The 16,742-nt window shown below is 44.4% G+C and overlaps 1 protein-coding gene across 2 annotated transcripts in view; it reads right to left on the bottom strand.

Annotated features, from left to right (window-relative positions):
- Nucleotides 1–16,742, bottom strand: part of LOC122926293 (cytosolic beta-glucosidase-like) — a 115,647-nt gene that overhangs the window by 21,710 nt on the left and 77,195 nt on the right. For both annotated transcript variants that reach the window (XM_044277690.1, XM_044277750.1), the window contains exon 3: nucleotides 1,836–2,063. In XM_044277690.1, the coding sequence (XP_044133625.1) occupies nucleotides 1,836–2,063 (228 nt within the window). The remainder of the gene's footprint in view (nucleotides 1–1,835; nucleotides 2,064–16,742) is intronic.

Below are 16,742 nucleotides of genomic sequence, written 5' to 3'. Positions count from 1 at the left end.
GTAGAGTAGAGTAGATGCTCCAAAACTGTTATTACAAGGGAGATGCAAATAGACATGTCAGAAAAATTGATAGGTCTTGTAAAGAGGACCTGCCACCACTCCTGACATATCTGTTGTGATAGCTTCATGCATTACCCATGTAATACCAATTCTGGAACATCTATTCTTATGGCTCTATGTTGTGCCATTCCTTTATTATTTCTACTAGAAGGTATGAATGAATTGCTAGCAGTCTGCAGTAAGGGTACAGAGGGGAGGTAACCAGTTGGGGGGTTGTACCTGCACAGTCTAACAATGGCAGCACTGATTGGATAGAGTGAGTATGTGCAAGGACACCCCCCCTACTGGTTACCTCCCCTCTGTACCCTTACTGCAGACTGCTAGCAATTCATTCATAACTTCTAGTAGAAATAATAAACAACATAGAGCCATAAGAATAGATGCTCCGGAATTGTTCTTACATGGGGAATGCAGGAAGCTATTAAACAGTCATGTCAGGAGTGGTGACAGGTCCTCTTTAAGGTGAAAATATGTTAATGGTGACTGGCTGACTTCAATGGGAGCATAATATTCAACAAAACAGGGCTTTTATCATAGCTTTTTTTTTTATTTATTTTAGCTATTTTGATCATTAGGACAACAACAAGGTCTTTTTGTTATTTTTTCTTCAATGGTAGTGCCACCAGCCTTTTTAATAATAATGCAATCTGTTCATAAAGTAGACCACCTTTGCCTCTTTATTCTAATGAAAGTGAAACAATAAAATAAAATAACACTGCTATCTTCTAAAAGTGAGAGGTTATACAGGTGAGGATCTACTTTTTAAAGGGGGTTCCCACAAAAAACATTTATTACAGCAGACTAGGTGGCAAATCTTTGATCGCTGGGGACCTTACCTATAGGACACTCACCATGAATTCCCTGGTTCTCCTCACTAGCATGACTACTGTGAGGAGGAGCTTTTATGAAGCAATGGATGAGCGGGCACACTGCTGCTCTATACATGTCTATGGGAGTTACAGAATCCCATAAGATATGTGGGCTTAGTAGCTCAGTGGTTAGTACTGGTGTCTTGCGGCGCTGGGGTCCTAGGTTTGAATCTCACCAAGGACAACATCTGCCTGGAGTTTGTATGTTCTCCCCGTGTTTGCATCGATTTCCTCCCACACTCTAAAGACATACTGATAGGGACCTTAGTGAGCCCCATTGGGGACATCGTGATGTAAAGAAGTGTGGAATATAGTAGCGCTAAATAAGGGCATAAAATAAATAAAATCTCTGTCCCTTTAATGGAATCACAATATACATATCCATCCACTGCTCCATCGGTATTACTTGTGCACATTATTATTCTTCTGGTTACTTTATGATGTACCCCCTTCGTGAGTAATTAGCGAGGGCTATAAAAACTGCTATGCCTTGCTTTAGGCTACATCGTTATAACAGTGTATCAGTTCATCATTTATGGTCCGGGACTTGCATGTACGTGTAGTCCTAGCACTACTCTCATTATTATTATTATGCACTATGCTGTAATACTCGCTTCTTCTATGTGGACATTACAATCGACCCGGATTGCAAATGTCATACCATTTTCTACATGTGAATGGTGACCACACAGACAACGTAGCAGCTCCGCCAAGTCAATCCATGGCATATAATTCTAATTAGGACATGGTAGTAACAGACAGGAAACATACCGTAGACCATCTATTTGATCTTCCGCTTGCACCCGTACATAGATTGATGCTGGTGAACACCCAGAATTAATTATGCCAGACAATAGCAATAACCTTGATTAAAGCTTCAACCTTGTATCCGTAAGAAACAATTACCTTTCTGGTTGATAAAACCTGTCGTCCCATCAGGTAACAGACGTGACCAGGAAAGAGAGAAGCGGTAATGAGTCAATCCAAGCTGTTTGATGCATTTCAAATCTTCTTCCCACAGTGTGTAGCTGCCACAAGCTACATCTCCAGTCTGGTTCTTAAAAACTCGATCTCCTCCCTGATGAGTGAACGTATCCCAGATATTGAGGCCTTTCCCATCTGCATCCCATCCTCCTGGCGAAAGTCAAACAGGCAGTGTTTTATTATAGGTCTTTGTGCAGACGATAAATACATGGTGGACATTACTGCAGGACACATCGCAGACAGCTTTACACTTTAGCAAACATGGCTAATGGAAACTGAAAGACTGCAGAGCTAATATAAGATTGCTCTCCACTATACGGCCTCTGTGTAGACCCAACAGGCTATTCCGCTCTTAGAATTAAAGGGAATCTATCAGAAAATATTTTTTAATTAAGTCTCATGCTACACACACACACATATATATATATTTACAGGGTGGGCCATTTATATGGATACACCTTAATAAAATGGGAATGGTTGGTGATATTAACTTCCTGTTTGTGGCACATTAGTATATGTGAGAGGGGAAACTTTTCAAGATGGGTGGCGACCATGGCGGCCATTTTGAAGTCGGACATTTTGAATCCAACTTTTGTTTTTACGAAGAGGGTCATGTGACACATCCAACTTATTGGGAATTTCACAAGAAAAACAATGGTGTGCTTTGTTTTAACACTGATAGCAACACCGCAGGAGAAATGCTAGCACAGACTTCCTGTATCCGTAGTTTTAGGTGCTGCACATCTGAAACTACTGTGCAGCACCTGAAACTACGGATACTGGAAGCCTGTGCTAGCATTTCTCCTGCGGTTTTGCTATCAGTGTGTGAAGAGTGGGAGAAGAGGGTTGCATAGACAATCCAACACAATGGGCAGCACATTGAACACATTTTATAAGTGGTCAGAAACTTATAAATAACTCATGAAAGAATAAAGTTACATTAAAACCAAACACACCATTGTTTTTCTTGTGAAATTCCCAATAAGTTTGATGTGTCACACGACCCTCTTCCTATTGAAAAAAACAAAAGTTGGATTCAAAATGGCCAACTTCAAAATGTCTGCCATGGTCACCACCCATCTTGAAAAGTTTCCCCCCTCACATATACTGATGTGCCACAAACAGGAAGTTAATATCACCAACCATTCCCATTTTATTAAGGTGTATCCATATAAATGGCCCACCCTGTATATATATATTCATCTATATTTATGTTATCACAGGCAAGATTACACCTATATAAACCATTCTTAATAGGTGATGGTCACAGTGTATCTACTCCCCCTCCCTGCTCAATGACCTTTGCACAGGTCACAAATCATGCCCACAACTGTCTCCCATAAGAATTATAGTTACTCAGTATGGTGGAAAAAAAGACATACGGTCATCAAGTTCCACCAAGAGAGAGAGAGGGCATTTGGATGAAGGAAAGGGGAGTGGTATACCAGAATCAAATACATTTCCAGAAGGGCTCATTCAGGCGGCCATAGTGTTTTGAAGATCTGTAAATTGTGGATACCGGCCGTGTGCATTCCGCATGGTAACTATGACCATTCTTATCCAGAAAAGAATAGGACATGCTCTATGTTTTTGGCAGGGCCGCGGAACGGAACAACGGATGCGGAGTACACGCGATGTGCTGTTTGCATCTTTTGCAGCCCCAATAAAATGAATGGGTTCGCACACGTTACGAAAAATTGCAGAACAGAGCCCTGTTAATGTTATTCTGTTCAAAGACATCATTTAAGCCTTCCACATTTTCTGCTGTGATCACCTCCTCAGGTAGATCACTCCATAGAGTCACAGCTCTTATGGTAAAGAGGCTCGTTGCCTATGGAGGTTGTACCTGTTTTTCTATAGACAGAGACAGAGGGGATTTTACATTGAACAGTTTTTCACCATATAATTTGTAAGACCTTTTATATATTTATATAGGTTAAGGGGGTTTACAGGAGTTCAATATTGATGGCCTATTCTCAGGATAGGTCATCAAAATCTGATTGGAGGGGGTCCTACACCCGGCACCACAACCAATCGGCTGTTTGAAGAGGCTGCAGCACTGCGGTGAGCGATGTGAACTCGCCACAGCTTTCCAAGCACAGCGCCTTACAATGTAAAGTGGTTGTGTTTGGTATTGCAGCCCAGACCAATTTAATTGACTTCCTCATTGGCTCAAGAGGAGGTCACCTCACTCACTGGCACGCTGAAGCTTCTCCAAACAGCTGATAGGTGGGAGTGCCAGGTTTTGGACCTCCACTGATCTGATGATGATTACCTATTCTGAGGAGAGGTCCTAATTTCAAACTCCTGGGAAACTCGTTTTATCATGTCTCCCCTTAGACTTCTCAATACTAAATACAATTCTTTTAATCTTTCCTCCTACAAGTATACAATTGCCTGCTTGTTAGTGCAGTTGACCGATGCATTTACATGCAGCAATCTCCTCCACAGTATGGGGAGAAGTGATCGCTAATGCCATCGCTCATCCACATACTGAATCGTTGTTTGTGGGCAGCAGAGAGCTGTTTGGATAGCACGATTTTCTGCCCACAAACTATTATTTAGGTGACCACACCAAGGACTATATTATCCGATCAATGAGCGTTTCGTTCGTTCATCGGGTAATAAGCAGCGCCGGAAACTGTCCGATTATCGCTAAGAAGTGTCCATATGAACGTTCATTAGTGATAATCTGCCCAATGTTAAGGGGCCTTAAGATTCTTGCAGATTTTTTTTATCTATTTCCTGAACGGAGGCGGCCATCTTGCCTGAGCCATTCTTAACAGCATTCAAGAACATTTAAAACTATTAAGAAAATAGTTTTACGGCAGCCCCATAGTCCGTAGACACAATGGACTGGAGCTGACCCTATTGAGACCTATGGGAGAGTTTTCTAGGCATGCTCTGTGCCCTGTGCAGAGATCATTGTACAAGGAAGGAATAGATGAGCTCTGACAATCACCTATTGTGAGTGGTGGATCCTGTCTTATCTGTCATTCTAATCCTGCCTGTAATGATATCACCTATGTGCATACTGTAGATAAGCAGGTAACTGCAGTAAAGTGATCTGCACAGACCAAGAAGTGGCGCCTATTATTAGGTTAAGTGGCGAATGCGAAAACTGCAGGTTTTTATTTGTTTAAATATAAATATTGACATGGAAAGTAAAAAATAACATCACCAAAAATGATTTAAAAAGAAAGTTAAACATAAAAATGTGATTTAAACAATAGGTCATTTACAGCAGCTTCAGACGCCCCAGCTAATGTTTACAGACGATTAGCAGGTTGTTCCAGGCATCATAAAAGTGTTAGAAAATACATTTGAAAATCCCAGGACTAGAGTGAATTAGAAACTTTATTTCTCAGGATGTCTTTAAGATAATGTATTTCCAGGTAAAAGCTCCCTCACTTTAAATCACAATACAAAAATGTATGAAGTCGCCAACACGGGCAGCAAAGCTATTCCGACTATTGTGTGGATTGTGTTAAAGAGGACCTTTCACTACCTGCACTTACTATTATCCCTGGGCGCCGCTCCGTTCTCCCGGTATAGGCTCCGGTAGCTTCAGATTTTAGGCTCAACTGGGAGGAGCCTGCCAGTGTCTCCTTCTCCCAGGCTGTAGCGCTGGCCAATCGCAGCGCTCAGCTCATAGCCTGAGAAAAAAAAACTCCAAGGGACCAAGGGATAGGTTCCGGACGGGGTCGTCCTTGTTAGGACGAGTGCCCTGTAGGCAGGCTGCTACTTATCATCTAGTATCATGGCTGAATGGCTGTCACGGCCACGGTTTTGGCCGTGACTCCTTGGGAGCCGCATACTGTTGCCTGCGGTTTGGGTTGTTGTTTCAACCGCAGCTTGAGGCATGATGTTACTTGTCTCAGGTGCGGTTGCCGCGGACAACAGGTGTGTGTGCGGTCCCTTTGGAGTCTGTGTGCGTGTATGTATGCACCGTTGTTTGTCTGTGTGCACTCTGTGTATTATGTGGTGTGCACTGACACCTTTCCTGCACTGTGGTTGCCTGTGGCAACGTTTGGTGATGTGTACTTGTGGTGGCAGTGTCCCGGCCTTTGGGCTGACTCCCAGGACATGGTTGCCACCCATGTCGTTGCCAGCGGTAACAACCACAGTGTGTTTGCTGTGTTTCGACACGGTTCCTTTAAGTTGGTGTTTTCCCTTTCCTGTGGTGCTGGAAGGGTTAACTCCCTCGAAAGAGGGTGAAGCATGTACCGCCATCTGCGGATGGGGTGCATGCGCGCTCTTCGGAGGGAGAGCGTTGTGGGGGTTTCGCCGCTGACGGCGTGGTGAGTGGCGTTTCCCCGCCATCCCTTCACCGTTGCCTCGTTTGCGTCCCCCTGAGTTTTATTGCACCGGTGTGTTTGTTTGGTGTGCGGGTGCACACCTTCGGAAGAGGGTGCAGCATGCAGTGCCATCCCCTTGTGGCCTGCATGCGCGTTCTCCGGAGGGAGAACGTCCCGGGGGGATCACCGTTAACGGCACGGTTGGTGGCTTATTCCCCACCACCTTACCTTCCGTGTCCGTGTTGGTGATCCCTCGTCCCTCTCCATGTTCCCATCTCTGGTCGTTTGCTGGCAGCACTCCGTAAGTGGTCCGGCTGCGTGCTGGTTAGGAGTGTCTGCTGGCAGCGACTGGAGTGGAGACGTGAGTGGAGAGTCCCCTCGTCCATCTCTCAGTGGTTCTCTCCCCTGTGTCGCTGGTGCGGGCTGCAGGCCTGGCTGTGTTGTGTGCTGGGAGAGGATGCAGCTGACAGCGACTTTTTGGGAACCGTGTCTGAGAGTGGACGTCCCCTTCTCCCATCCCCTTGTGTTGAGTCCCTCACGTGTTTTTTTTGGGTGGGGGGGGGCTTTGAGGGGTGGGAGTGTCACGGCCACGGTTTTGGCTGTGACTCCTTGGGATCCGCATACTGTTGCCCGCGGTTTGGGTTGTTGTTTCAACAGCAGCTTGAGGCATGATGTTACTTGTCTCAGGTCCCTTTGGAGTCTGTGTGCGTGTATGTATGCACCGTTGTTTGTCTGTGTGCACTCTGTGTATTATGTGGTGTGCACTGACACCTTTCCTGCACTGTGGTTGCCTGTGGCAACGTTTGGTGATGTGTACTCGTGGTGGCAGTATCCCAGCCTTTGGGCTGACTCCCAGGACACGGTTGCCACCCATGTCGTTGCCAGCGGTAACAACCACAGTGTGTTTGTTGTGTTTGGACACGGTTCCTTTAAGGCCTCGTTCACACTTCAGTGTTTGGTCAGTGATTTCCATCAGTGATTTGTGAGCCAAAACTAGGTGTAACTCTAAACACAGAACAGGAGCAGATCTTTCCCTTCTACCTCATGTCTGTGGAGGCTCCACTTCTGGTTTTGGCTCACAAATCACTGATGAAAATCACTGACCAAACACTGAAGTGTGAACTAGGCCTAAGTTGGTGTTTTCCCTTTCCTGTGGTGCTGGAAGGGTTAACTCTCTTCCCAGTGTGTGTGATGTCACTGGGTGTGTCTGACCGGTGGGTGTGGCCACTTAGGCCTATATAGCTTCTGTCTTCGGCATGGCTCAGGAGGTTGCTTCAGCCATGCTTTGCTGTAGCAGCCTCCTGTGATTTCTATCTCCTTGTAAGGGCCACCCTTCCGGTCATAAGTTATTATTGCGTGATTTGTTGTTGATGTCCTGTGTCTTTGCTTTTTGTGCAGCTATGGATGTCCTGGTCCCTGTGTGTCTTCATGTGTGTGCTGTTTACCTTTGTTTGTGTGGACAGCGTTTGCACGGGTTCCAGTCAGCTAGGCTGAGACAGGTATGTGTGGAACTGTTAGGGTTCACCTGTCTTATCAGTAGTCCTGTTTATGTACCCCCATCTTCATGCTGCTTGGCCAGTGAGACTCCTGCTCCTCCGTTCCTAGGAGGAGTGGGTTGTCTTACCCTGCTCCTTAGCCCAGGGACCGGACGGAGGGTAAGTCAGGGCTCTGAGGTTCCTGCGCATGGGTCCTCCTACCAACAAGGTCGGCCCATGCAGGTAGGAGACAGGGTCAGCGTTAGGGATGCAACAGGAGGTGACCTGCTCCCTAATTCTGTGTTCCTGGCGAGTAGCGACTGGACATCTTCCGTCAGCGCACGACTGAGGATTTCCCCCATCCTCAGTCGTGACAATGGCTAGTTAGCCATAGGGCTTGAACAGGGACCCTACATAGCTGTGTATCATTGCCATCTTCACGTCGACTGGACATCATCCTTAGATGGGTATGATACGGTTTCAGCTTTTGGTGAAGGATCTGGTGACCGTCCCTTGGTACCGGTAGGATTTACTGGTTACTAGTGCCGCCGTGCACTTTATTTATTGTATCATTTCATTTGGGATATTGATGATTGCACTAATCGGGGGTCCACTACCCTCTATCCCAATCTTGGTTTTTGCACACTATTTTTTGGACACCATATATTTTATCTGTATTACAAATAAATGTTATGTTTTAGGATTACCCCTTTCTGAATAATATTATCAAAAAATATCCCAAACTTTGAACATCCCATGGACCACCACTAAATCCCATTTAACGAAATGGAAAGAATATGGCACAACTGCAAACCTAACAAGAGAAGACCCCCACCAAAACTCACAGGCCGGGCAAGAGGGGCATTAAAGGGGTTGTCTCACTTCAGCAAGGGGCATTTATCATGTAGCGAAAGTTAATACAAGGCACTTACTAATGTATTATTATCCGAATTGCTTCCTTTGCTGGCTGGATTCATTTTCCATCACATTATACATTGCTTATTTCCATGGCTATTACCACTCTACAATACAGCAGCGGTGGTTGTGCTTTTACACTATAGGAAAAAGTGGCAACCTCTCTGGTGGCTGGGACAGTGGGAGTGTGCATAGTTTGACACTTTTTACTATAGTGTACAATAGGGTGTTTCATTTTGTAATGGGAATTTCTTTTTTACATTTTTGTAGACTTTGCTTACGCCCCGAGTCTCAGTGATGTAAAAGATATATTTCAAGAAGATTGGATAATATTTAGAGGTTGCACACTTTGATAAGTTTTGTAAAAGTAGGCAAAAAATATGATTTTTCAATGTTAATTATTTTTATTGGGAAAACTAGAAACCCCAACCTAAAATAATATAAAAACTAGACACTAAGATTAATAGGTAGTGTCTTAGTGTTATATTAACTTTGTTTGTAAATATTAACTCAACTTTGACCGATGCAATCACTTCTTTTGTTAGCTTTGCGACGACTTTTCTGTGATGCTCGACTTTTCTGTGATGCTTGTTTTTGTTGTTCGTCCCTGACTGATTCGTTAAACTTTTTTATCACAGCAATTCCTCTTTCTGCGGTATCATTGACCACCTTAAGAGCGTTCACATGGCTTTTTTATAGAATCACTGCAGTATTATGTCACGTTGTGGATCCCAAACAATTTAAAGAACGTCTTTGTTTTATTAGTAACGAAATGGCTCAGGTCTTTACCTTCAAAAACGAGGTTTTTACCTTCTAATCGTTTCATTTCCTTTTTCTTTGCAGTTTGGTTTCTAAATTTTTTGTCATATTTTCCTTAACAGCCTGAGTAATACGTTTGTCCAAAAAATCCAATCTTATGTTTGTTTCTGACAAATACCAAAGGCGTTTCTTAGCAACTGTGAGAGCACTTTTTTTATGTCTGCATCTAGGTAAGTGCTCAGAAGCTGTAGCATATCCGCGACCGATGCTGCTGGACTGCAGGGTGGTCGTAGCCATGGAAACGAACAGTGTATAATGTGATGGAAAAATTAAAGGGGTTCTGCACTTTGTTTACACTAATGATCTATCCTCTGGATAGATCATCAGCTTCTTATTGGCGGGGGTCAGACACCTGCAGTAAACAGTGAGAAGGCCGTGGCGCTGCTGGAGCGCCGCTGCCTTCTCAAACATATGATCGGCAGGGGTCCCGGGTGTCGGACCCCCGCCGATCAGAAGCTGATGATCTATCCAGAGGATAGATCATCAGTTTAAACAAAGTGCAGAACCCCTTTAATCAAGCCAGCAAAGGAAGCAATATGGACAATCACAATACATTAGAAAGTGGCTTATATTGAGTTTCTCTACATGATAAACGCCATTTACTGAAGTGAGACAATCACTTTAATAAGAGATTTAACTAAGACACTGTCCATAGGACCACTATAAGCCATATGCTCCACAGAGGGGGAGTTTATAGAAGAGTGACCAGAAAAAAAAAACATTGGTTAAAGAAAAACAAAAGATAACAGATTTGGAGTTTGCCAAAACAGCATGTGGCAGATTCCCCAAACACATGGAAGGAGGTTCCCTGGTCAGATGAGACTAAAAGCTCAGAAATTTTTGGCCATCATGGAAAATGCAGAAAACTAAACCATTACTGGTCTCTGACAAAACACAAGTGGATGCCATGATTTTACACCGTAGATTTCATGATTGTGGATTTGTCATGGACAAAACAGGGCACAAATTACATGGACTTGGCTGCAGTTCAGTAATGGTGAAGCTCTTTACAGTGCCACTACTGCAACATTAAAATATATCATATGCTAAGGTTTATTTACAGGTCCGTATCCATTTTGAGAATGCAAAAAGTCAGTGCAAGTTTTGTATTTGTAAAGATCCGAGTTCAGTGTTTTTTTCACTATGGTTGATCAGTTGTTTTTTTAAACAAATTTAGAAGTAATTGTTTCTGCAATAGATCAGTGAAAAATGGACTACACATGGGTGGCTTCTGTGTGTAGTCTGTGGTTTTCACAGACCCATTAAATAGAATGGGTGCCCTCTGTCTGCAAAATGAACCAAAGTAGAACATGCCACACTATTTTTACTGTGGACCAATCGGCCCCAGAAAAACATGGACATCTGAATATACTGTAACCACTACAGAGAAAGCAGTGGGTCTAGTGGATGATGCTGCAGCCAATGACAAGCAGGGACTCACAGCAGCAGGCATTATAGCTGACTCTTCTGAGGCGAAGTGGACTACAAATCCCATGAGCACTTGCTCCTCCCTGCAGCCAATAGCAGGGGGACCGGGGGAATGGCTAAGGAAGGAAGAGTAGCCATCTTAGAGACAGCAGCATGGGCAGGAGATGGAAAGACACAGAAGTGTTCCCTGTTTCTGTGCGGACATTACAGCACAGTTCTGACAGCTCCTGTATGAGAAGAGAAAGCTCAGCTGCTACATTACCCTACAGCACAGCACAGAAAGCTCCTGTGTTTCCAGTGTTAGAAGGGAAAGCTCCGCTGCTACATTACCCTACAGCACAGCCCAGACAGCTCCTGTGTTTCCAGTGTTAGAAGGGAAAGCTCCGCTGCTACATTACCCTACAGCACAGCCCAGACAGCTCCTGTGTTTCCAGTGTTAGAAGAGAAAGCTCAGCTGCTACATTAACCCTACAGCACAGCACAGAAAGCTCCTGTGTTTCCAGTGTTAGAAGGGAAAGCTCCGCTGCTACATTACCCTACAGCACAGCCCAGACAGCTCCTGTATTTCCAGTGTTAGAAGAGAAAGCTCAGCTGCTGCATTAACCCTACAGCACAGCCCAGACAACTCCTGTGTTTCCAGTGTTAGAAGAGAAAGCTCAGCTGCTACATTACCCTACAGCACAGCCCTGACAGCTCCTGTGTTTCCAGTGTTAGAAGAGAAAGCTCAGCTGCTACATTAACCCTACAGTACAGCCCAGACAACTCCTGTGTTTCCAGTGTTAGAAGAGAAAGCTCAGCTGCTACATTACCCTACAGCACAGCCCAGACAGCTCCTGTGTTTCCAGTGTTAGAAGAGAAAGCTCAGCTGCTACATTACCCTACAGCACAGCCCTGACAGCTCCTGTGTTTCCAGTGTTAGAAGAGAAAGCTCTGCTGCTACATTAGCCCTACAGCCCAGCCCTGACAGCTCCTGTGTTTCCAGTGTTAGAAGAGAAAGCCACAGCCCAGACAGCTCCTGTGTTTCCAGTGTTAGAAGAGAAAGCTCAGCTGCTACATTACCCTACAGCACAGCCCTGACAGCTCCTGTGTTTCCAGTGTTAGAAGAGAAAGCTCAGCTGCTACATTACCCTACAGCCCAGCCCAGACAGCTCCTGTGTTTCCAGTGTTAGAAGAGAAAGCTCCGCTGCTACATTAGCCCTACAGCACAGCCCAGACGGCTCCTATGTTTCCAGTGTTAGAAGGGAAAGTTCAGCTGCTGCATTAACCCTACAGCACAGCCCAGACAGCTCCTGTGTTTCCGGTGTTAGAAGATAAAGCTCAGCTGCTACATTACAAAACAGCACAGCCCAGACAGCTCTTGTGTTTCCAGTGTTAGAAGAGAAAGCTCAGCTGCTACATTAACCCTACAGCACATCCTAGATGGCTCCTGTGTTTCCAGTGTTAGAGGGGAAAACTAAGCTGCTACATTAACCTTACAGCACAGCCCAGACAGCTCCTGTGTTTCCAGTGTTAGAAGGGAAAGCTCAGCTGCTACATTAACCCTACAGCACAGCCCAGACGGCTCCTGTGTTACCAGTGTTAGAAGGGAAAGCTCAGCTGCTACATTAACCCTACAGCACAGCCCAGACAGCTCCTGTGTTTCCAGTGTTAGAAGGGAAAACTCAGCTGCTACATTAACCCTACAGCACAGCCCAGACAGCTCCTGTGTTTCCAGTGTTAGAAGGGAAAGCTCAGCTGCTACATTAACCCTACAGCACAGCACAGACGGCTCCTGTGTTTCCAGTGTTAGAAGGGAAAGCTCAGCTGCTACATTAACCCTACAGCACAGCACAGACGGCTCCTGTGTTTCCAGTGTTAGAAGGGAAAACTCAGCTGCTGCATTAACCCTACAGCACAGCCCAGTCAGCTCCTGTGTTTCCAGTGTTAGAAGGGAAAGCTCAGCTGCTACATTAACCCTACAGCACATCCCAGTCAGCTCCTGTGTTTCCAGTGTTAGAAGGGAAAGCTTAGCTGCTACAGTAACCCTACAGCACAGCCCAGACGGCTCCTTTGTTTCCAGTGTTAGAAGAGAAAGCTCAGCTGCTACATTAACCCTACGGCACAGCCCTGACAGCTCCTGTGTTTACAGTGTTAGAAGAGAAAGCTCAGCTGCTACATTACCACTACAGCCAAGCCTGTATCCCATGAGGATCTTGCCCCCAGCTCCATTGCCATCCAAGCTTCTGAATGCTGCAGCCCCCAGGCAAGACAATGGTAAGTACACCAACATTAGCGTACCAATGTTTTCTGCAACAGGGCCCCAACGTTCGTACTGTGTTAATTGCTAGACAGTAGGGTATAGTAAGCTGAGCGCTAGGAGTAGATAGCTGGGAGGTGCATACTGTCTTTATGTTCCACAGAAGTGAGTGTGTGATCACCATCACTGCTTACTGTTACAGATAGCGCACCCCCTTCACCAGATCTGTGCTTTGTTCCTTTTATTGCATTATCTTTATGTTCTTCACCATTGTTCACCCTTTCCCAAATAAATCTGCTGATCACTTAATATCTTCCTGGGGTGATTGTGCACTGAGCTGGGCAGAGGCTTCCCAAGTTGGCCACTGGCAGAAGAGGAAGACCCTCCTGCTATCCTATAGAGCTCCAAGCAAGATTTAGGTGGAGGCACTGCATCATAGTGAGGTGAGAACCACCATACACCCCACCTACCAAGGGCTGCCCAAAGGGGTGCTTCAATACATACACTATAATCATTAAAGTTTGAATAAGTCCTTAGGCAGCTTGCTGCAGCAGAAACCTTCCTCTATTGATCTGTCTACACGGGTGACATGGCAAGCTAGACTTAGGCCTCATGCACACGACCGTTGTTTCATTCCGTGTCCGTTGTTCAGTTTTTCGTGATTTTCTGCGGACCCATTGACTTTCAATAGGTCCGTTGAAAACTCGGCTAATGCACCGTTTGTCATCCGCGTCTGTGATCCGTGGTTCCAGTCCGTCAAAAAAATATAACCTGCCTATTTTCTTCATGGAAAACGGTTTGCGGACCCTTTCAAGTCAATAGGACCGTGAAAAAACGCGGAGGCACACAAGATTGTCATCCGCGTCCACGTCCGTTTTGGCAAACTTGACTTAGACTTTTTTTTTTACTTCCCTTCATGTCTGGTGATCCTCCAAAAATAAAGGAAGACACACGGAAATAAAAACGGAAACGGATCACGGAACCCCATTATGCGGAACTGAACACAACAACGGTCGTGTGCATGAGGCCTTATGCTAATTCAACCTCATGGGTGTTCCGATCCAATAATAGAGGAGTTTATGGACAGATGGACCCCAGCTTAAAAATTTTGCATTCTGGATCCTGCAGATGGCAAAAAAACAATAAGTGAGGGAAGTCTTTATTTTTATTTTTTATCTCACTCATTTCCAGATTTCTTGTGCCTTTACTTGTATTAATGAGATGTTTAATCTGCATTAAATACTGACGAGATCCACAATCGCTTCTTAAATTATTTATTTCCCAGCAGAGGGAAGATTTACATATGTCAGAAAACTAATTGTGTGTGCAGCGGTTGATTAGAAAAGGATATTTCTGGACAGGATGGACATGAAATGAGTAGCTAAGGGACATTCCTGTTAAAAGGCTGTAAATGACCTTCATCAGTAGAAGTGCGGTTTTCTATAAAATACAGCTCCTTGTAGAATCTCTTTAGCTCCTTCTGTGATTGCACTCGTCTTTCCCCCAGGCTTTGAGCCCTCACATTAATGGTTAGCTAATGCTTTCCCTATCGGTGAGCAAGGTTTCATTAAAGCGAGAGGTCACTAAAAAGGGTATTTATTTTTTTCAACTTAATTATGAACTAATACAAATAATGTTAAACTTGTAGCACAAGAACAATTCCTGTTTCAACCTTTTCTCAAATGTCAATCCTATATAACATGTTAGTAATATTATTACTAGTGTACATGGTACAAATGAAACCTTTTTATTGAAATTATAGTAAAAAAAAAAAAAAAAAAGATTGCAAATAAGGCAGTTTATATAAAGGAACTGTGTGAAACTTGGGTTATTAAAGAGAATCTCCGGCAGACACATTCCCATCATCCCTTTATGTAGCTCATATTGTAATGGTATTCTTGCATGTTCCACCATACCACTGCTAAGAATAATCCAGGTCCTGTTCACTTTCTTGATCACAAAAAACACGGTCTGGATAATGGAGAATTATAAATGAAGGTCTAAGGCACAGGAGAGTATAATGACTTGCCATGTGCAGCAGCATGCAGGTCACAAGCAGTGAGAAAACTCCTGCCCACTGCAAAAAGGAAATAGATAATTAGTTGGCAATAGTCGTATTTACAGGAAGCTGTCTGGAGGAGATTCAATAGCAACTACAGAATACTAAAATATTTGTGCCATCACATTGTTCGCAATGGCCAGGGACATTCTGCCTGATGTTTTATGCCAGTAAATAGTTTAGCACATAAATCTAGTACACTAATAGATATAAAGCTAGATAGCAATTTGTGGTTGTCCAACATGTCATTAGTGTGTTAGAAAGCAATGCAATTATGTCACAGGAGGCCTGGATCTTGGAAGAGCTCCTACGTCTAGGAGATATACAGAAAATTTTGACCAGTACTCAAAATTCCATTCATTTGGTATGGCTGGAAACCCTTTTTTTTATCACCTCTATGTTGTTATCATTAATATGCTGGGAATGTTGTATAGCCTGTGCTGCTTTCAGGCAATTACAATGGAGAATACCTGTAGTGGCACCACTTTTTAGGCTTTATGCAGAGAAAGTGTGCTGTGAGAACTAGTGCTTGATACAACTTTGTAAAAGTGTCACGGACATACCGAGGAATACGGACGTCCCCGCGACAGTAAGTGGCAGGAGATCTTTGAGACTGGCAACACATGGTTTGGTTTGACATGTTTATCTTGTGGATCAATGGGCGTCTGTGTTGTTTCTGGTACTGGCCACACCCTTAACCTCCAGGTGTTGTTATTGTGGTCATTTATAGTTGTCTCTACCACAATGCTGTGCGGTTTATAGCTTCAGTTGGACCTGTGGATAGCTGGTGTTTGGATCTCGGCTGAGTTCCTGGTGTTGCCCTAGCTTCTTGAAAGTTAAGTGTTACCTTTTCCCTTTGTATTTTGGCTTTTCTGTGTGTTGCAATTCTTTGTTGTTTTGTATTAGGCCTTAGGGAGACTCCCGTTCATTCTTCCTTTTGGAGGAACAGGATGTCTCATTCTTGTCATTAGTACCAGGGTCCTTAGGGTTAGATAGGACCTTAGGTATTCCTGTGTATGAACTCATCTACCTCTGGGGTCTGTTCATACTGGTAGTCAGTCAGGGCTTTGATTAGGGTTTTCACTAGGTGTCCATCTTCCTTCCCTAGTTTTCAGGCTTATTTCCTTTTCCCTTTCTCTCCTATGTTCGGTGTGGGGGTTTCCCCCTCACCCTAGAGCGTGACATTATAAACCACCCAAACCGTAATTTGTGTTTTTGTTTGTTCGAGTGCAGCCATGGATCCAATTGCTGCACTGGCAGGACAGTTACAGGGGCTGTCTTTGGAAGTAGACGATCCCCACACAACCGTCTTGCAGGTTCAGAGACCACAGGCTGTTGGTCCTGGTGGTGGAAACCAGACCTATCTGGAGCGCTAAAGTTGCCCTCCCGGACAGATTCTCTAGGGGAAGTGATCATTTCATTTTGTTTAGGGAGGCATGTAAACTGTATTTTAGGCTACGTCCATACTCATCTGGGGATGAGAAACAGCAAGTCAGTGTGGTTATTTCATTGCTTAAGGGGGATGCACAGTCATGGGCTTTTTCTCTGCCAACCGGATCGCAGTCTCTCCAGTCGGTGGATGAATTTTTTGACGCTTCG

This window comes from Bufo gargarizans, chromosome 1 (genome assembly GCF_014858855.1).
Source record: "Bufo gargarizans isolate SCDJY-AF-19 chromosome 1, ASM1485885v1, whole genome shotgun sequence".
Taxonomy (NCBI): Eukaryota; Metazoa; Chordata; class Amphibia; order Anura; family Bufonidae; genus Bufo; species Bufo gargarizans.
Note: the sequence above shows the minus strand (reverse complement) of the source record. Positions and strands in the feature narration are given on the sequence as shown.